Below are 21,884 nucleotides of genomic sequence, written 5' to 3'. Positions count from 1 at the left end.
CAGAAAGTGGGAGAACAGAAAAAGAAAGAGCAAACCGCTGCTGAGAAACGGAGGAGAGAAGAGAAAAAAGTCGACCGGGAGGGAGCGCTTCTGTGACTTCACGCGTCACGTGTCCCCGGCTCCGCCAATGAGAGAGGGGCACCGGAGAGTGGCAGCATCGGCGCGGGAGCCGTGACCTCAGATGAGAGACTGACAGGCCGTCGCCACGGCAATCACCACGACAACAGCAGCGGCAGACGCACCTGGACCTCGAGACGGCTGCCCTCAGACCACTCCAAGAAACCACACCGTTAGGGCCAGAAACCACGAGCGAGAGACAGAGAGAACGAGAAAGAGAGATAGAGGAGCACTAGAGTGAAACAGGTAAGGGATAAGTTCACTTTCAGAGCTCTCAGATTTGTTCAGTTTCTTGCTTTTAGTGCTTGTCTACTCTGTACAGGCCCTGAGTCACATATATAAGCCCTACACTTCTGTCTCATGGTAGTTACTATGTAATAAATAGTAGTTACATTGTAATAACTATATAATAAGCCTAGAGTTCAAAGGGTTAATTCGCCCCTGTGCATTTTTCTTTTTCTTTTTTCTTCCTTCTCTATACTCCACTGCGCATATGCTGTTCAGTTAGCGGGCTTGTGGCTAAAGATTCCTGCGGCAATCACAAAACCCCCAAATTCTTGGTCACAAGCGAGCTTCTTGTTCCAAGCAGTTCTTACAGCCTCTTTTCTCTTTCTTCCTCTTTCTCTCTCTCTCTCTCTCTCTCTCTCTCTCTCATCCTCCGTTCCTCTCGGCAGGCTGTGGCTCCTTGAGAGAGGGCAGCGGCGGCACAAGATCAAGCCCTCCTGGATGCGACCCATGGCTTCTAACAGCATCTTTGACTCCTTCAGCAACTACTCCCCGACTTTGCTCCGAGGTGGGTCCTCTCTCGCTCTCTTTCTGGTGGAAATGGAAGCAGTAGTTGGGTCATTAGTGAGACGTGTGATGACGGCGGTTGCAAGTGTTATGGGGTGGAAATGTGTAAACGTGAACAAGTGGAAGCTGCTTAGAAGCGAGGGTTTTTAGCAGGTCCTCTGCATGTGTGATCGAGACCGTTGGGGTGAAGTCCAGCTTCAGTTTGCCATTGTCTTCAGTCGCTTCAGCTGAGGGATCAGCGTTGAGCTGCTTTTCAACTTCATGTTCAGTAATTACATTGTTATTACTACATAACAACTATGTTACTGTTGTGGAACTCGTTTTTTACTTTTTTATTTCAAAATGGAAGCTACTATGAAGATAATAACATAATGTTATATTATAATTAACAAAGAAATACGTCCAATGAATTTCTACAAAAAAAAGGCAGTTTTAGGCCGCACTGATTTTAGTGGGATTTTGACAGTTGTGGTGAAGACCATCTCACCTTCGGCAATGTTTTTTAGCCACTTTTACTGCAGGTTTATTACTCTGTTATTGGTCTCAAAGCATAGAACTCAGATCCAATGATCAAATGTGAAGTCTATGTTTGTAATTATATAAAAATGAGGACTGATTTTATAAAAAGAAAAAATAGCTGTTATTAACTGCATCGTTGTGTTTGGCTCGGACAGTTGTGGCGACGTCTTTTTTAACCATAACAACTGCATTTAGGCTCTAACCCTGCAGACGTATTATTCAGTGGCTTATTAATGATCAGGAACTAGGATAAATACATAGTAATATGCTCACGGTTATGAAACTGATGAATGGTTATCTGCATCGCCTCTGCAACTGTGATCTGGACAGTAGCTGTAAAGTCCAGCTAAACTTTAGAGAAGCTTAGATCTATTTACACTGCAGGCGTATTAATCAGTTATAAGGCTTATTTTGTAGTAACTACACAGTAATAACTATGAAAAGTTGAAAGTTGTGTTATTTGTAGTTTGTAAGGACGAGCGATGACTTTACAAATGCGTTATGGACAGCCTTTAACCACTTAAACTGCAGTCTTCAATAATTCATTAATAGATGTTAAAATGTTATACTTCAGTAATTACATAGTAATAACTATGTAACTAGATACAGCTGTTGCAATACACATTAAATGGCTATTAAATCTGTTTATGTTTTTAAATAATGTAGTCAAAAGTGTGTAATGCTATTGAAAGGAAGGATCTTCCAGTATCTGTACTTCCAGTACGTCCATGACGGTTGTTTAACAGTGCTTTATATTTAAGGGGGCTCTTACAGTGCAAGGTACGACGTCGCATCGGCACAGTCCTGCACTAGCACTGTCTGTACTCTTGTGCATTCGAGTTTGACTGGAACACTGATGGTGCAGTCGAGTAATGGCCTCCACCCGACGCCCCATGCATTATCCTCACAGCTGAGCACATGGGTGGCACCACCTAGACCAACCTTTACTGGAACTCAGAAACCATAAAACAAAACCAGTCCACTTCTCGTGCACTTACTCCCCACGGCGAGTGTACTCTCCTTGCCTTTTTGTGGTCAGTGGGCCTTCAGGGTGTGTTTGTTTGCTACGCTGCTTTTTGCCATCAAGATGCTTCCTCAGAAAGGGCCATTTCTTACTGCGGCACTGCGCTACAAAGACTTGTACTAGGAAGAAGAACAGATGGTTTTTAAAATGTAAGGCTTAGTGTGTTTGCAATTTCAAACGTGTAGCTATGTAATTACTAAAGTGTTACATGGTTATAACATTGTAATTGTGATAACCTTCTCATTAGAAAAAGATTCTGCAACAAAAAGGCTTCGGTTTCTGATCCTTCTCTGTTTCTCATCGGCTCAAACAATGAGACTTCACACTTGATAACAATGCTTCACCAACAATCAGATCGTAATAATAAACGATTTCCTCCTCTATGTGCAAACGCAAATGTGGTTCAACTGAAAGTTTCGAATGTGCATCATCTACAGGATTTCTGCTCTTGTTTCAGCGAGGGAACAAAATCAATCTCAATACTGCAGTCTTGTGCAACGTCAACAAAAGTGCTTTGTAATCGGCGGTCAGCGATGTAGAAGTTTCAATGTTGAAAGACAATGACCAGGGGCTTTGATTGCTGTGTTACAGGATGCTGACAGTAAGCTGTTTTCCGATGCTGGGGTCCGTTGTGGGTTGTAGCACGTAGCGATGAAGGCCAGTGATGAAATCTAGAAGACTGAGCCTAGATCAGAGATCGGGACTTGGGTATTTGGGTGTATGTCAGTCGTTGGTTTCAGAGAAGTCGGGTCCTGAGCTGTGGAGAAGTGGTCAAGCACAGACCTGAGTGGTAAGACTTCGAGTAGTTAAAAATATAACTGTCATTTTTGGCGCAAGGGAAATGGTTTTTAAGAGTGGTACAGTTTGGCCGATGTTTCTGAGGCCTCCAGTGACTCGTACTGGGTGAATGAATCTCTGCGAACGGCCAGAACCGAAATGCCGTTTGTGATTAGTCACCGCTAAAGTCGTTTGGCCGAGGCTTTTCTCTGCGACCACTGATTGAGTCGCTTTATTCCTCTTAAGCTTTTTCTGCACACAATTCAACCGGGACTTCTTTTCTGAATGGGTCTAATCACACTAAGCTCAGTGCGTTTGTGTAAACACTAGGGTCGACCGTGATCAGAACCAGGAGCCAGACGTCATGATCCCCATGTGGCGGTAGCAAGAGAGCAGTGAAAAACAAAACATAAGGGTTTACATTTGTAATCCGCCGCTAAAATTCATGACATGGCGTTCTTTTAAAGGGAGGGAATTAGAGTTTCTCTCTCAAGGCCATTAATCTCACAGGGCTACGTCTCGCACTTCCTCTCCGGGTGACGGTGACATCCAGGAGGAAAAAAAAAAGAAAGGAAAAGAAAAAGTGGAGAAAAGAAAAATGACAGAAGAAAAGAGAAAAGTTGAAAAATCCCCCGCTCGATTGCGGCTGGGGCGAGTTAATCAGAGACAGACTCGGGAGAGGCAGTACCAACCCCAAATTGTTTGCAGAGTTGCTTTTTCTTGTTCTCTCTCTCTCTCTCTCTCTCTCTCTCCTCTCTCTCTCTCTCTCTCTCTCTCTCATCTTTCTCTTTCTCCTCTCTCTCTCTCTCTCTCTCTCTCTCTCTCTCTCTCTCTTGCTCTCTCTCTCTCTCACTCTCTCTCTCTTTCTCTTGCTCTCTCTCTCTCACTCTCTCTTTCTCTCTATCACTCTCTCTCCCTCCCTCTCTCTCTCTCTCTCTCTCTCTCTTGCTCTCTCTCTCTTTCTCTCGCTCTCTCTCTCTTTCTCTTGCTCTCTCTCTCTCACTTTCTCTCTTTCTCTCTATCACTCTCTCTCTCCCCCTCTCTCTCTCTCGCTCTCTCTCTCTCTCTCTTTCTCTCTCTCTCTCTCTCTCTCTCTCTCTCTCTCCTCTCTCTCTCTCTCTCTCTCTCTCGTGTGCTTTCTTACTATTCCTCTTTTGTGGCATTTCCAAAATCACAAGTGCTCACCCACTCACGTTCACACGTCTACAGTCATTTTCGTGAGAAACAATTCACAAACTACGTGTGCTGCTTTTGTTCTGTTTGTGAAATTTAATTTGAAAAATTTGGCTTCATTTTTGAAAGAATGTAAATGGAATATGCCCTTTTTGTTTATCACAGTGATATCTGTCAGAATACAGCTCCAGTTCAGACAGAGAATAAAAACTAACTCTTAAAAACGCACTGCTGATTTTGAAATGTAAATTTGAAAGTTTCAAAATTCTTAAAAGTGGTGCGCAATGCATTTGAAACCAAACTATTTTCTGTGCATTTTTTAAACATGTTCATAATCGCTTTGAAAGCTACAACGACTCTCAGATGTCTTTTATCACTGCAGTAGTCTCAAAAACACCATGAAATAGTTCTGTTTGTAAAAGTGACAGACGTCTCCCGTTTACCTCATTTCACCACTAACGACACATGCCTCGCCGTCAGCGGGGGACGAAGCGGGCCGTGGTCACAAGTCAGCGGCTCTGTTTCTGACTGACTCTCTGGTGGGTAATGTTCCTGTGGTGTGGAGAGAACTGGCCGCTGACGTTTGAGGCAGAAACTTAAATGCCTCCCGTAATCACCGCTGGAAATCATCAGTGCTCTGAGATATCCTTTTTCCAGCTTTAACCCAGAAAATCAAACCAGCGGCGAAGCCAAAGGCCAATTACTTCTTCCATTTGAAGCTTTTCACATATGAACCACCTCAAGGAAGTCAGACACCCCAGTGGTTAGCGCGCCGCTAACGTTCTCGCGCACTTCTCAGACACAGTGAGATGTGTGGTTTCATTCAGGAATATTATCAAAATGTAGAAATGACAAACCCGCGTTCGTTTGAAAGCTTCTGAATCAACTCGTCTGTCGCTGACGTGAAGAGGACTGTGCTCAGGAACCGGCTCGGAGCTAGAGTCTTTATCGCTGTTTTATTCTGAAATATTTAGTAAAATCAAGGACGTTATGTGTTTTATTTCAGTTTAAGAAATGGACGACCTGGTTTGTGGGTTCCTCTGATCCGCAGAAAGCAGTAATTCCACGGGAGAAAGACGAACCCGTCCTGACTTTTAACTGAGAACAAGAACGAAAAACAATGGAGATATTTCATCATTGCTGTTGGTTTTTATTTGTTATTTTTAGACAGTTATTATATTTATTCTGCCAAAACACACAGTGTAGAAATAATCTGTAAAATTTATGGTAAAAAAGTGGCAGCTGTTGTTGCCAGAATTTCACCGTAAAATATTCCGTCACATTTTTGGCAAATCATTAATTTAAGAGCTGTTTTGTTTACAGTACTTTTCTGTTAAAAACACAGATATGACATTGTTTTACAAAAGCCTTAGTATTTACATAAAAATAACAAAGAAACATATTTTTACCATAAAATTAACGTAAATAGTGTGACAAATTAGAGAATGGAGACTGAGACACAGCTGTATTTAGATAAAGTCAAAACGTATCCTATATTCGGCCCTTAAACGGATGTTGCCGAAAGAACCAAAGAAATGTGCAGTGTCTGGGCGCCACACTCCAGCACTCGGAACACAGGCTGATGGTGAACGTTCCTGACCAACACACACCTCATCACAACATGCACAGAAACTCACACACACACACACATGCACAAACTAATCACCCCAATGCAACCCAAAAAGTCTCAAAGACAGAAAAAAACAAAGAAATTCTGAAAATCACAGAAAATATGGAGAAGCAAGGCATGCTGGGAGCTCCATGAGTCTCAGCTCCTCCCAGTCCTTGGACACTGGTACTGCCCCCTAATGGTTTGTGCGTTTAACAGTGAAATAATGTAATTTTTACAGTAAAGGGATGTAAAAAACTGTATTTTGGCTGATAAAGTATTTACGGTATTTCACTGTTTTCACCATTTTTACAGTCGTTTACTGTCGTGGTTTTACAGTTTTCCACCATAAAATTCTCAGACATTTTTTACAGTGCAGGACTCTTCTCAAATTCATGAATTAACTTCACTTCCATTAGAACACAGGTATAATTCTCATATTCCAAACCCTGACACCACTGTTCGTTCTAAATACACCACTTCCTGCTAAGACTGCTCCCCCAAATAACCCCACAGTCTCTTACAGCAGACTGTCACCATCGAGGCCTATTTCCCAGAGCTCTGTTCGGCTGTGTCTCGTTGAGTCTGTGTGTAGATGAAATACCTCCACAGACAAAGGATGATAAGAGATGAGAGAGAGGGAAATGCTGTCATATTTACTGCTGTCTCCATTAAAACACAATTGAAATCATCCATTCTAATGTGTACTGCGCCTTTCCTCCTGGTTTTATTAAGAGCCTTGAAACAGCCGTGTGGAGAATTGAACGCGGCCCTGTTTTGGCTCGTTTTGGACGAGGGGTTTGTACCAGCTGTGTACACACTTCTTGTTTGTTGTTGTTGTTGTTGTTTTGGAGTCGAGATGTTTTTTTCAGGACCTTCTAGTAATAAATGGACAGACGACACTAAAGTCACCTTCGTTTTTTATAAAACACAACAGTGAGGAGAAGGAGATGTTTCTGAAAGAGGAGGGAAATGGTGTTTCAGTTTCTTATAAAATTAATAGAATTGTGCATCACTCTGCAAAGTCGCAACCAGCTAGAATCAGAGGCAGACGTCAACCGGAGAAAATTAGAAAATAGCGGCGTGTTGGAAAGTGAGTGAGAGCGAGCGAGCGAGTGTGCGGCATGTATATAAATGTATATGAATGTGTGTAGCGTGCTAATCTGATGCAGACCCTGTTTGCTTCTGCTGCTCAACAGTAACCACAATGAGGTCACACCTGCTGCTCTGGAACAACAGCTTATTAATGCTCCACTACCTTCTCTCTGTCTGTCTGCCTCTCTCTCTCTCTCTCTCTCTCTCTCTCTCTCTCTCTCTCTCTCTCACTCTCACACACACACACACATAAGGGAAAGGGAGAACTACTGATTAAACCAGTATTCGCACATACACAAGCACAGAATCGTTAAATACCACTGCTCTCTACAGTTTTCTCACATCAGCAGGTTGGAGGAAGACCTACCCGCTCTGAAAGCTTAGGTTTTAATGACTGTCAGTCAAGTGAAGTCAAGTCAAATGTAATTGTTGAGCTGCTTCACAGAAGCTGAGAAGTAAAACAAGTTCAATTGAATTTAAATGAATATCCCCAGGTGAGCTGCCAAAGGCGACGGCGGCGGGGAAATCTCCCTCGAAGCCTGGGAAGGAGCCGAGACTCATAGGGGACCGTCTTCCTCTGCTCAAACACATTATAAACAGTTTTAATTTAAAACGGCAGGTAGAAGCGGCCTTGGAGTCTGTCTCTAGTAAAGCTCTGTGCTGAATCAGTCCCATCAAATACCCAGGAGCAGACGACAGGGGCCACAGGTGTGGAGAGAAGGTATGGAGTTAAGGGGGTAAAGGGTATGGAGGGCAGATGACTGGGCTCGAGGCAGGTGAGCCTCCTGCAGTCTTCCATCAGTGTTCCCCAGACAGGAGGGCGGTCACCACCATTTCTATTGGTCCGCTCATTATTAATATTCAACACGACCTGAAAAGAAGTACAAAGAGTAGAGCAGCGGCTCTGAAAGCCTCCAGTGAGACATTTCTGAATATCCAGCCTCTCCCTAATCTCCCAGCTCAGGAACCGAGGAGTGTACCACTCTGTCCTTGATGTAAAATTAAAAGTTAAAGCCTTCAGTCAGTGATAGTGAGTAAAGACTGGACTCAAAGAAACACTGAGGGTTTGCTCCTGGGCTCCCTCTAAAGTTGCAGAATTTAAATAATTTTTACACCACTGTCCTGAAGCCAGTATAGAGGGGGTGGGAGATTGGGTGGTTCCCTACCCTCCTCCCAAAGATACATAGTGCGGTTTCTACTATGCTGACCCAAGTGTAGCAACAATAGAGGCTCTGTTCTCTCTATTACAGCTCAGTAAAGCATCACCATAATATAAAATAGAATGGTGTTTTAAGGTAAAAATATTACATAGTGTTGCTTTAAAGACCCCCCCCCCCTTCAGTTTTACACCAGGGTTTAGTCTTCATAGTGTGTGTGTGTGTGTGTGTGTGTGGTGGCGTTCATGCTAGAAGATGTATTCTGAGAGAAAAGCGGTCATACCACGTGGTGGTGTATTTACAACAGGCTCAAACACAGGGATTCAGACCGTCAGGGTTTCTGACATCACACGCCTGAGTAACCAGTCCCATCAGTTTGTGGGGAGGGGCTTTCAAGCTACAGGCCAGTGGTTGGAGACAGAGGCGAGGACATATTTATAAAGCAGAGAGTTCTAGATAAACCGCAACTGAGGTGTTACATCTACAACATTTTCAAGGCATTTTTTTTTTTTATTTGAAAATCTCTCACTTTAATGAAGAATAAAAGATATTTTTAGAACTTGAGAAGAGATGGGGACCTAAGACTATGCTTTAGTCACCACACGCTGTACCTCACGGTTCATTTGACTGATAATAAACCTTTCATTCAGTGGAACTTCTTCAAACGTCAAACACGTGATTCATTACTGACAGGTTCTTTAGGGAAGCAACATTTTTATTCAGTGCAGACCTTTCAGAGCCCTTTATACAAACAGGCCCCAGAACTAGGATGTGAGGTGAGGCATAAAGCAGCAGGCTTCAAGAGACCACAGTGTGTAACCGAGTCTGGGAGCCTCTAGCGGTTATGTGGTATAGAGGCAGGCAGATACAGGCCATGCCAGTGTGTGTGTGTGTGTGTGGAGTCCTCCTATAGCTACATTTAGATGCTCCCATTACTGGCATAGGAAGACAGTACATACCCACTCAGCATTATTCTTTTACACGGCACCCATAGCTCACAGAAACTCAAGAGAAAGGCAACAGGCTCGAGTCCGTTCAGAGGCAATGGGAGCTGCAGTACACTGGCTTTAAGAGCTGTTTTCAACAGGATTTCTGTGAATGATCATGTATTTGACTTAATGAAGCATTATGATCTGTAGTTATGTTCCAATCAGCTCCCAGCCACTGGTGGCGCTGTTTCACTAAACCCCCCATAAACACCGGCTGTGATGAACCTGAAGAAAAATCACAGAAACTGTGCTGCACACTGTTGTGAGAAACCTTCCACAGGAGACATCCCTGCAGCTTCTATTTTCTGGGAGTAGAGGTAGGTTTAAGGATTGTTTTAGAGTTAAATTTCAGTTTAGACTTTGACCCGAGGAGGATGGGTTCCCCGTGTGAGCCATGGTTCCTTCCAAGGCTTCTTCCTCGTGTTCTGACGGAGATTTCCTCACCACTGTCGCCCTTGGCTCGCTCAGTGGAGGCTTGGACCCGGATCTCTGTAAAGTGTGTGTCAGATATTTAGGTAAACTTAGACTGAGGCCTAGAGTCAGGATTAGAGTTAGGTTTAGAGTCACACTCTCAGAAAATCTGTGTATTCAATACTTTTGGTTAGGAATACAACATATTCTACAGGATGAGACACCTTTTTATTTCAGAAATGAAAGGGAAAAGACATATCTGAATACCCCAGTGAGTCATAGTCCATTACTGCAGTTTTCAAGATGGCGGCCATGTTCCAGACATAGCCTAAAGGATAGACCCCTCACCCATTACTCTCAGGAGCATTCAGATATGTCATTTTTCCTTTCATTTCTGAATTAAAAGGCTATCCTCTGACTTTTGACTCACCCTGTAGGTTAAGTGTTCATATAGAGAGAGAGCAGCACAGTGGAGCAGCAGGTCTTGTCTCTGTCACAGCTCCAGGGTCCTGGAGGTTGTGGGTTCGAGTCTCGCTCCGGGTGACTGTCTGTGAGGAGTGTGATGCGTTCTCTCTGTGTCTGCATGGGTTTCCTCCGGGTGACTGTCTGTGAGGAGTGTGGTGCGTTCTCTCTGTGTCTGCGTGGGTTTCCTCCGGGTGACTGTCTGTGAGGAGTGTGGTGTGTTCTCTCTGTGTCTGCGTGGATTTCCTCCGGGTAAATGTCTGTGAGGAGTGTGGTGTGTTCTCTCTGTGTCTGCGTGGATTTCCTCCGGGTAAATGTCTGTGAGGAGTGTGGTGTGTTCTCCCTGTGTCTGCGTGGGTTTCCTCCGGGTGACTGTCTGTGAGGAGTGTGGTGCGTTCTCTCTGTGTCTGCGTGGGTTTCCTCCGGGTGACTGTCTGTGAGGAGTGTGGTGTGTTCTCCCTGTGTCTGCGTGGGTTTCCTCCGGGTGACTGTCTGTGAGGAGTGTGGTGTGTTCTCCCTGTGTCTGCGTGGGTTTCCTCCGGGTAAATGTCTGTGAGGAGTGTGGTGTGTTCTCCCTGTGTCTGTGTGGGTTTCCTCCGGGTGCTCCGTTTTCCTCCCACAGTCCAAAAACACACGTTGGTAGGTGGATTGGTGACTTAAAAGTGTTCGTAGGTGTGAGTGTGTGAGTGAATGTGTGTGTGTCTGTTTTGCCCTGTAAAGGACTGGCGCCCCCTCCAGGGTGTATTCCCGCCTTGCGTCCAGTGATTCCCGGTAGGCTCCGGACCCAATGCGACCCTGAACTGTATAAGGGTTACAGATAATGAATGGGTGATTTCTACAGTTCAGTAACGAAAGATACAAATATTCACCTCTCCTTCTGTAGAAAAGAATGTAATGTAGCTTTAACCTTCCTCCTGTGTTATCTTTCTGTTACCATGTCTTATGTCAATGGGTCGGTTTTGACCCGTGTCTTAAATCAGCCATAAGACCCACCAAAAACATTTAATTATCCACCAGTTTGTTTCTTCCCTCTTGTTGACCTTGTTATTCTTCTTTATCAATGAAAGGACTGGTTTTAATTGTTCATTGTTGCAGACTGTAAACTGGAGATGTACACGATACAAAACTCTAACTCTAAACTGACTGGGCCTTACATGTCTGGACATGTTTAGGTTTAAGGATTGTTTTAGGGTTAAATTTCAGTTTAGACTTTGACCCGAGGAGGATGGGTTCCCCGTGTGAGCCATGGTTCCTTCCAAGGCTTCTTCCTCGTGTTCTGACGGAGATTTCCTCACCACTGTCGCCCTTGGCTCGCTCAGTGGAGGCTTGGACCCGGATCTCTGTAAAGTGTGTGTCAGATATTTAGTTAAACTTAGACTGAGGCCTAGAGTCAGGATTAGAGTTAGGTTTAGAGTCACACTCTCAGAAAATCTGTGTATTCAATACTTTTGGTTAGGAATACAACATATTCTACAGGATGAGACACCTTTTTATTTCAGAAATGAAAGGGAAAAGACATATCTGAATACCCCAGTGAGTCATAGTCCATTACTGCAGTTTTCAAGATGGCGGCCATGTTCCAGACATAGCCTAAAGGATAGACCCCTCACCCATTACTCTCAGGAGCATTCAGATATGTCATTTTTCCTTTCATTTCTGAATTAAAAGGCTATCCTCTGACTTTTGACTCACCCTGTAGGTTAAGTGTTCATATAGAGAGAGAGCAGCACAGTGGAGCAGCAGGTCTTGTCTCTGTCACAGCTCCAGGGTCCTGGAGGTTGTGGGTTCGAGTCTCGCTCCGGGTGACTGTCTGTGAGGAGTGTGATGCGTTCTCTCTGTGTCTGCATGGGTTTCCTCCGGGTGACTGTCTGTGAGGAGTGTGGTGCGTTCTCTCTGTGTCTGCGTGGGTTTCCTCCGGGTGACTGTCTGTGAGGAGTGTGGTGCGTTCTCTCTGTGTCTGCGTGGATTTCCTCCGGGTAAATGTCTGTGAGGAGTGTGGTGTGTTCTCCCTGTGTCTGCGTGGGTTTCCTCCGGGTGACTGTCTGTGAGGAGTGTGGTGCGTTCTCTCTGTGTCTGCGTGGGTTTCCTCCGGGTGACTGTCTGTGAGGAGTGTGGTGTGTTCTCCCTGTGTCTGCGTGGGTTTCCTCCGGGTGACTGTCTGTGAGGAGTGTGGTGTGTTCTCCCTGTGTCTGCGTGGGTTTCCTCCGGGTAAATGTCTGTGAGGAGTGTGGTGTGTTCTCCCTGTGTCTGTGTGGGTTTCCTCCGGGTGCTCCGTTTTCCTCCCACAGTCCAAAAACACACGTTGGTAGGTGGATTGGTGACTTAAAAGTGTTCGTAGGTGTGAGTGTGTGAGTGAATGTGTGTGTGTCTGTTTTGCCCTGTAAAGGACTGGCGCCCCCTCCAGGGTGTATTCCCGCCTTGCGTCCAGTGATTCCCGGTAGGCTCCGGACCCAATGCGACCCTGAACTGTATAAGGGTTACAGATAATGAATGGGTGATTTCTACAGTTCAGTAACGAAAGATACAAATATTCACCTCTCCTTCTGTAGAAAAGAATGTAATGTAGCTTTAACCTTCCTCCTGTGTTATCTTTCTGTTACCATGTCTTATGTCAATGGGTCGGTTTTGACCCGTGTCTTAAATCAGCCATAAGACCCCCCAAAAACATTTAATTATCCACCAGTTTGTTTCTTCCCTCTTGTTGACCTTGTTATTCTTCTTTATCAATGAAAGGACTGGTTTTAATTGTTCATTGTTGCAGACTGTAAACTGGAGATGTACACGATACAAAACTCTAACTCTAAACTGACTGGGCCTTACATGTCTGGACATGTTTAGGTTTAAGGATTGTTTTAGGGTTAAATTTCAGTTTAGACTTTGACCCGAGGAGGATGGGTTCCCCGTGTGAGCCATGGTTCCTTCCAAGGCTTCTTCCTCGTGTTCTGACGGAGATTTCCTCACCACTGTCGCCCTTGGCTCGCTCAGTGGAGGCTTGGACCCGGATCTCTGTAAAGTGTGTGTCAGATATTTAGTTAAACTTAGACTGAGGCCTAGAGTCAGGATTAGAGTTAGGTTTAGAGTCACACTCTCAGAAAATCTGTGTATTCAATACTTTTGGTTAGGAATACAACATATTCTACAGGATGAGACACCTTTTTATTTCAGAAATGAAAGGGAAAAGACATATCTGAATACCCCAGTGAGTCATAGTCCATTACTGCAGTTTTCAAGATGGCGGCCATGTTCCAGACATAGCCTAAAGGATAGACCCCTCACCCATTACTCTCAGGAGCATTCAGATATGTCATTTTTCCTTTCATTTCTGAATTAAAAGGCTATCCTCTGACTTTTGACTCACCCTGTAGGTTAAGTGTTCATATAGAGAGAGAGCAGCACAGTGGAGCAGCAGGTCTTGTCTCTGTCACAGCTCCAGGGTCCTGGAGGTTGTGGGTTCGAGTCTCGCTCCGGGTGACTGTCTGTGAGGAGTGTGATGCGTTCTCTCTGTGTCTGCATGGGTTTCCTCCGGGTGACTGTCTGTGAGGAGTGTGGTGCGTTCTCTCTGTGTCTGCGTGGGTTTCCTCCGGGTGACTGTCTGTGAGGAGTGTGGTGCGTTCTCTCTGTGTCTGCGTGGATTTCCTCCGGGTAAATGTCTGTGAGGAGTGTGGTGTGTTCTCCCTGTGTCTGCGTGGGTTTCCTCCGGGTGACTGTCTGTGAGGAGTGTGGTGCGTTCTCTCTGTGTCTGCGTGGGTTTCCTCCGGGTGACTGTCTGTGAGGAGTGTGGTGTGTTCTCCCTGTGTCTGCGTGGGTTTCCTCCGGGTGACTGTCTGTGAGGAGTGTGGTGTGTTCTCCCTGTGTCTGCGTGGGTTTCCTCCGGGTAAATGTCTGTGAGGAGTGTGGTGTGTTCTCCCTGTGTCTGTGTGGGTTTCCTCCGGGTGCTCCGTTTTCCTCCCACAGTCCAAAAACACACGTTGGTAGGTGGATTGGTGACTTAAAAGTGTTCGTAGGTGTGAGTGTGTGAGTGAATGTGTGTGTGTCTGTTTTGCCCTGTAAAGGACTGGCGCCCCCTCCAGGGTGTATTCCCGCCTTGCGTCCAGTGATTCCTGGTAGGCTCCGGACCCAATGCGACCCTGAACTGTATAAGGGTTACAGATAATGAATGGGTGATTTCTACAGTTCAGTAACGAAAGATACAAATATTCACCTCTCCTTCTGTAGAAAAGAATGTAATGTAGCTTTAACCTTCCTCCTGTGTTATCTTTCTGTTACCATGTCTTATGTCAATGGGTCGGTTTTGACCCGTGTCTTAAATCAGCCATAAGACCCCCCAAAAACATTTAATTATCCACCAGTTTGTTTCTTCCCTCTTGTTGACCTTGTTATTCTTCTTTATCAATGAAAGGACTGGTTTTAATTGTTCATTGTTGCAGACTGTAAACTGGAGATGTACACGATACAAAACTCTAACTCTAAACTGACTGGGCCTTACATGTCTGGACATGTCTGTCTTTCCTTGTTTTGTGAAATAGACAAAGATAGAAGCCTGTAACTGAAGCTCGAGTGGTTGTAGGAGGAGCCAGCTGTAGGCTGTTGGTGTATAGAGGGTTTATGATTCCAGATTTGGCACATGTTTTTGTTTTCTGATTTAAAATTATACCTGGGTCAAAATTGGGTAAAAATGGGTCAAGAACCTGACACAAGAGGAAGGTTAGGGACCACAAGCAGGATTAGCACAGGGTAAGAGTTAGATTAATGTTTGATGTTAAAGCTGATAATGAAGTGGGTAACTGTGAGAAATTCACGAGAGCCACCACCAATGCCTTTACTACACATTTCCCACTGTCAGTAATATTTTGCACACACCGTATACGAATTCTGAGAATGGGGGGCGTGCTTTAGTCAAATAAGTACAGATTCATCATGAGAACACACACTTACAAACGACGGTTCTAGACGGGTTCTTTAGTAAAATGGCTTTGTGTAGAACACTTGAAGAATCTTTTTTCATGATTAAAGGGTGCATCGTTAGATTGACGAGACTGTGCTGGTTCTTCTGTGGTATGTTCTGTATAAAACTTGACACTGTATCAACAGTGGAACCATTTTTGGTGCCATGGAGAACCCTCCTCTGAAAGGTGCCGTATGGAACCATCTACAGCTTATTCTCCATTGATCTGAAGAACCTTTTCACAATGGAAAGAACCCTTTATAGGTTCTTCAAGTGTTCAGGGCTCTACATAGAACCGTTTTATTTACTAAAGAACCCTTAAAGAACCGTCATTTTGAAGAGTGGAGGCTTCAGTGACTTACCAGTGTAATGACTCATTTCTTACTATTTCCAAAGTTCTTTAAATTCTGTTTGTTCTAGATTTACCCTGGATCTCTGTTACGCTCTGATTAAACGGCGGTTGGCAAAGACTTTAAGAGAATGAAGCTCATCACTGACGCGTGGCTGGTTCTGAGGAGCTGCTGTGAATGTGAGATTTATGTTGTTTATGACTCAGAGAGGTAGAGTTAAGCCGGTCCGTGCGCTCAGTGACTCATTGGACTCAATGAATTATGACTCAGTTATAGATGGGTTATCATTACGGCATCAACTCCAGAGCTAACGTATCAATTTCCATTTCCATTTTAGTGCGTCAGACGAAGCGAAGGGTCACCTGAGCTGTAGATGTCTCTCTGATATCGCCCTGTGTCACTGGGAGTTGTAGTCAGTCCTTCGTTTCGTCTGTGTCTAGAAATGGAGGTACTACCAGCTCCTGGGCAGCGGTGAGGGCTTCTGCTGTTCTGGAATGGCTTGGCACTGGTTGTTGAAACCTTAGTGTGAGGATTTGATGGTAATCGTCAATGAGAGCAGAAGTGAGGTCAGGTGCTGATGGCGGGTGATTAGTTCTGGAGCGTAAACCGCACTCCAGCTCGTCACAAACGGGACTGGATGGAGTTTCATTACTGCAGCTGCAGGGTTTTTAAGCCCTGGTGTGGGGTTGTGACTCTCTAGCCAAGGCCTGGCATGGGGTAGGGTGAGCTGAGATTCATGGGCAGCCGCTCCAGTGTGTCCCCTATTCATCCTATTCATTCATCCTTTACACAAACAGTCTATAATACACTGTCAGAAAAGTGCTGTTAAAGTCCAGTTGTGTTCCTTAAAGGTACATTACATTCTCTTTTACAGAAGGAGAGGTGAATATTTGTAAGCTTTCATTATAGAAATGTTAAAAAATAAAATCCTGGAAATGAAACGGGGAAAATGGTGTGTTCTCCCTGTGTCTGCGTGGGTTTCCTCCGGGTGACTGTCTGTGAGGAGTGTGGTGTGTTCTCCCTGTGTCTGCGTGGGTTTCCTCCGGGTGACTGTCTGTGAGGAGTGTGGTGTGTTCTCCCTGTGTCTGCGTGGGTTTCCTCCGGGTGACTGTCTGTGAGGAGTGTGGTGTGTTCTCCCTGTGTCTGTGTGGGTTTCCTCCGGGTGACTGTCTGTGAGGAGTGTGGTGTGTTCTCCCTGTGTCTGCATGGGTTTCCTCCGGGTGACTGTCTGTGAAGAGTGTGGTGTGTTCTCCCTGTGTCTGGGTGGGTTTCCTCCGGGTGACTGTCTGTGAGGAGTGTGGTGTGTTCTCTCTGTGTCTGGGTGGGTTTCCTCTGGGTGACTGTCTGTGAGGAGTGTGGTGTGTTCTCCCTGTGTCTGGGTGGGTTTCCTCTGGGTTTCCTCTAGGTTTGCTCCGGTTTCTTCTCCAAAAACACATGTTGGTAGGTGGATTGGAGACTCAGAAGTGTCCATAGGTGTGAGTGTGTGAATGTGTATTGCCCTGTGAAGGAATGACACCCCCTCCAGGGTGTATTCCCACCTTGCGCCCAATGATTCCAGGTAGGCTCCGGACCCACCGCGACTCTGAACTGGATAAGGGTTACAGATAATGAATGAATGAATGGATTATAATATTTGTACACATAATAACATGTAATGAAAACGTATTCTTGCGGGTCCCACCACGGTGACACAGTGTTGTACATCTAAGTTGGAACAAACACACTTAACCTCCATTAGCTTCTGGAAGCCGGAGCGCAGTAAAACTCTTGGGGTTGTGTTGATTAGAGTCAGAATCACTATCTCTAGCCAAACACTTTTCAGTTCCAGTGTTTCTTCAGGAAACTGAAAACCCGCTCTGGCACAGCACACCCAACCCCACTGGCCTTCAGAGCACTGGCCCGCTGATTTGCCAGCACTGGAAGTAGTTTACCCTCTGTAAAAGTACACTGGCTTCAGTTTATTAATCTCATAAACACATGGTTCGTGCTCCTCGAAATGGACGCATCGCTGGCCTGGAGCACATTCAAAGGCGTTCTGCTGTTCTCTCGCTCGCCTCCTGCCCCAAAAACATCAGGACCAACTACGAGCACCGAAATCCGTAACCAGATATTAGGAGGTTCTCCGTATTGGACAGAAGGGAAGCTAATAAGAAGCGCATGGGGCGACGGTGGAGGGTCTGCTGCTGTGTCTCATTAAGCCCAATATCGTTCACATTTGAAGAGCGCTGCCCCGGCGAGTCTGGAGCTGATTAGTGGTGTAAACGTTTGGAGGAGTGAGGAGGGGGGGCCGCGTTTACTAGGTTTGTTCTGTCTGCTCGTTTTCAGCCGTCCGTCCAGCACCGGCTGTGGGGTGCGGAGGCTTCGATGGTGGCCAGCTGGCCACAGAGTGAAGAGAGCTTTAAGTCCTCGGGGTCTTTGGGGTTTTGGTGTCTGGTGGGGGTCTGAGGGGTTGGGTTCAGGGGTTTAATGTTAGGAAGTCGTACTTTTATTGATCCTAGAAAGGACATCGGTGTACGCGCAGTCTCTGAGCACAGGGTGTCATCTGCAGAACAGTGCCACCTGGGGCGCTGGAGGGTGAGATCGCACGCATGAGGGCGTAACCACAGACACAAGGTCACTACCTTCCAGTGGCTGGCTTTGTTACGACGTACCGAAACACTCCGATTTAACTTGGCACAGATGGCCATTACACTCATGTGCAGCCACTCCCGTTCATCCTCTTCTATCGGCCAACGCTGCGGATCGCAGAAGAGAAGTCGAGAGCATTTTACAGTTTGAGTTCGTCCAGAGTCAGTCTGCGTGTTAGACGAGAGTGTGTGATTGTGTGTGACAGCTGTGAAGGAAACCAAACTCTGAGAGTGTATGCTAAGCGCATTACCACAAGACTCTGTCTCTCACACACATGTATGAACCAGACAGACAGACTGAGACACACACACACACACACAAAGCGAAAAAGACTCTTGCGTAATTATTACCAGTGAAACGACTGGTACAGTGACGGACAGAAATGGCCCGACACACTGAGCACAAACGTCAACAGGATTTATAACGTCTAGACCAGCTATTTTAGAGAGACCCTCTCCGCCGTGGAAAAGGACTGGAAAGTATGCACTTCACATTGCTGGCGTCGTGATCGGAAACGATCACAAACATTGTGCGTTCCCAATGTTGGAGTCAGGTCCAGTGATGTCCTGGACTGGATGGTGTGGGTAACTCTTACATAATGCTTTACAGTCCCCACCACCTCCAGAAAATACACCTGAGACGATAACCATCATAGAGATCTGAAAGTGAGGATCAGACCTATGACCTGAGAGCCTCCACTGTGTAGCTCGGCCTAGTGCACCACTAGATCACCCCAGGATCCTTTAGGATTTGAAGCTATTTAATGATCAGTAAGTGAGGATCATGGTTAGAGATAGACGTAGCAGCTGGGTGAGGGTTAGGTTTAGGCCTCGTATACGAAAACAGCTGCATTATCACACCAGTCCAGTAGGGGGCCATAGGTGTGAAGCTCTGGTGCCCTCTCCAGGGTGTGATCCCACATTGCGCCCAGTGATTCCGGGTAGGCTCCGGACCCACCGCGACCCTGAGCTGGATAAGGGTTTACAGACAATGGATGATGTGTCTTAGACCTGTATAGTGCACTACTTAGGGAGTGTGGAGTGATTCGGGATTAAACCCCTGTGTTTCTCTTATGCCTTGTGGTGTTGTGACGCCTGTCTTTAAGTTAAGAGATAGGGTCAGAGTTGGCCTTAGGGATTTCACACGAGACAGGCATCTGAAATTCACGTGCACGTCTACGGAGGATTAGTACGCATCGTATCAACCAACCAACCAATCAGGCAACCTTTATTTACACTCAGAAATACATCGAGAGCGACCCTCGTTTTCTGTGCAGCTGAGCACTTTACAGTGTGAAGGGATTGAAAAGAAATTAACATGGAATTTAATCAGATTAAATAAAATGAGCAGAAGGAGAGGAAAATATTTACAGTAAATTAGTAAAGAATTAACAGAAGAATTAAGATTTAGAAATAATTTAATAAAAAAAAATAAAATCAAGGTAAAAAGCCAATCACTATTTTTTTAACATTAAGAACAAACTAAATTAAAAAAAAAACGTAATAAAGGCAACATAACATTTAAATAAAATAATAAAAATATGAAGAGTAACAGAGATAGAAAAAAACAAAAGGAAAAACATAATAAAATGATTGTGGAGACGACTGCTGCTAATAAAATTAACAAAACAATTAAAAAATCATTAAAGTAAAATAAGACTAAAGGTGGCTGGGGACTGACTGAGTGACAACAGGAAGTTAAAGAGCCTCCTGTAGTGAAGCACGTCTCACTGAAGCTAAACACGGACTTTCCCACTTCAGTGAAACCTGCCTGTACCTCGTCGGCGCTCCAGTTTCTTGAGAGGGTCTGCAGCTTTAGAAAATCTCATGCATGTGATTCCAACGCCTTAAAAGCATTTACATAGGCTCCGCCCAGTTTTGTGACACGCTCACTCGTGAACACAGTTCTCGTCAGACGTGCTGCAGAAACCTTCCAGCTCTCGATAATCGTCCGTCCCGACGGCTCCTGGCGGCATTAATTAAACCCACACAGATCTAATCCCGGGGTCGTCATGACCTCATCGCCTTTTTGTTTCCCATTGGGATAAACACGTTCTGATTGGACCCGCTGTGTGGTGGAGCCTGGTTCTCATTAGCTGGCTTGTTTTGGGTTTATCGTTGCGCTAGCTAGACTAGCACAAGTGCAACACGGTAGCCACAACAAAAACAGCGACATGGTCCACTATCTCATGCTTACACAAAGTCTATGAGTATCACATTCCCGGGTGGTCTCCGTGCCAACCCGCCGAACAGGACCGTGATAAACGAATGGCAGCTGATCTTGAGTATGACCTCGGCTGACTCGAGGTTGGTTTGAATGTATCCACACAAACGATTGGCTTTAATTGGATGCTGAGTGTTTTTAAAGCAACACTAGGTTGTGTTTTGACCTTAAAATTATAGCTTCAGAGTCACTGTGATGCTCCTCTGAGCTGTAACAGAGAAAATAGAGACTCTGTCCTTGTTACTCTGGGCTCAGCACTGCAGAAACTGCACTATGTCACTTGTGGAGGAGGAGAGAAAACAGACCCCTCCCACCCCACCACAACCCGCCCACCTCCTTGCTTCAGGAGAGGGCTGTACAAGTGAATTACACTCTGCACCTGTAGGGGGAGCTCAAGAGCAAAAACATTAAATGTTACCTAGTGTTGCTTTAATAGCGCTGCATGTCCAAAACATTATAGAAACGGCGTTTTATCAGGAATGTCAGTCTCTATAGGGCTGTGGAAAAGTGGAATGTCATCAGAAAGAGCTGGAGTGGGGTGTGTGATTCAGAGTTAATCATGACACAGCTACAGGGGCAAATTTCTCATAAATACCCTTCATTTTTAAAGACACCAGGAAGGTCTAGTGTTGGGTGGGCATCAGGCCTGAGGTCAGCAGCATGGCTGAGAGGGTTAAGAGGTTGTGTCCCTGCTGTTTTGATAATCTGTGTTTTTAATGAAAGAGGGCGTTTATGAGAAACTGAGAGATCCGTTGCGATCAACTAACCACACCTTCAACACCTGCAGATGCAGAAAGAGCTCATCACAAACAAGCCATTAGGCAACACCACATATAAGATACCTCTAAATAGAGAGAGAGAGAGAGAGAGAGAGAGAGAGAGAGAGAGAACCAGAAGAAACTGTTTTTAAGATTAGCAAAATCATAAGCACACACACAACCACAAACCAAACTCGCCCAAACTCATGACCCTCCCTCTCTCCCTCCCTGAGCGCTGCAGCCCAGAAAGAGGTTTATTTCTGCCCTTCATTCTCCTTTTTAAGCATCTTTTAAAAATAAGCTCGCTTGAGAACCCAGCAGCTATTGGAATGGACATGCGCACATGCATACGTCTTCAGAACAAAGGGTCCATAAACGTGTTGTGATCCCTCTGTGTCTGTGTGCGGTGGCGCTTCCCTCGTCCTGTTAACAGTGAGATGTGGAGCTGATGTTGTTTGCGTGTTGTTTTTTCGTCATTTCGAACACAACACAAGCACATGTGATAGACTGAGTTTAACAAAACAGGAGTCTGCTGACCACGCAAGTCTCCATCAGCGCTCTCGCGCTCACTCGGAATCAAACAGAGCTCCAACAGGACATTCCTCCAGGTTTCCTCTGGGTGACTGTCTGTGAGGAGTGTGGTGTGTTCTCCCTGTGTCTGCGTGGGTTTCCTCCGGGTGACTGTCTGTGAGGAGTGTGGTGTGTTCTCCCTGTGTCCGTGTGGGTTTCCTCCGGGTGACTGTCTGTGAGGAGTGTGGTGTGTTCTCTCTGTGTCTGTGTGGGTTTCCTCCGGGTGACTGTCTGTGAGGAGTGTGGTGTGTTCAGGCCCAGCTGATTATATTCAGTTCTCTGTAA

General features: G+C 45.4%; 1 protein-coding gene across 1 annotated transcript in view; it reads left to right on the top strand.

Moving 5' to 3' along the window:
• The first annotated feature begins 209 nt into the window (after nt 1–209).
• The window catches only part of LOC136684537 (runt-related transcription factor 3-like), a 45,360-nt gene continuing 23,685 nt past the window's right edge, over nt 210–21,884 (top strand). Inside the window, exons 1-2 of the mRNA XM_066659203.1 lie at nt 210–363; nt 792–910. Coding sequence (XP_066515300.1) covers nt 844–910 — 67 coding nt within the window. The 5' untranslated portion in view covers nt 210–363; nt 792–843. The remainder of the gene's footprint in view (nt 364–791; nt 911–21,884) is intronic.

Source organism: Hoplias malabaricus, unplaced genomic scaffold (assembly GCF_029633855.1).
Source record: "Hoplias malabaricus isolate fHopMal1 unplaced genomic scaffold, fHopMal1.hap1 scaffold_129, whole genome shotgun sequence".
Lineage (NCBI taxonomy): Eukaryota > Metazoa > Chordata > Actinopteri > Characiformes > Erythrinidae > Hoplias > Hoplias malabaricus.
This window is presented reverse-complemented; position numbering and strand designations above follow the sequence as displayed.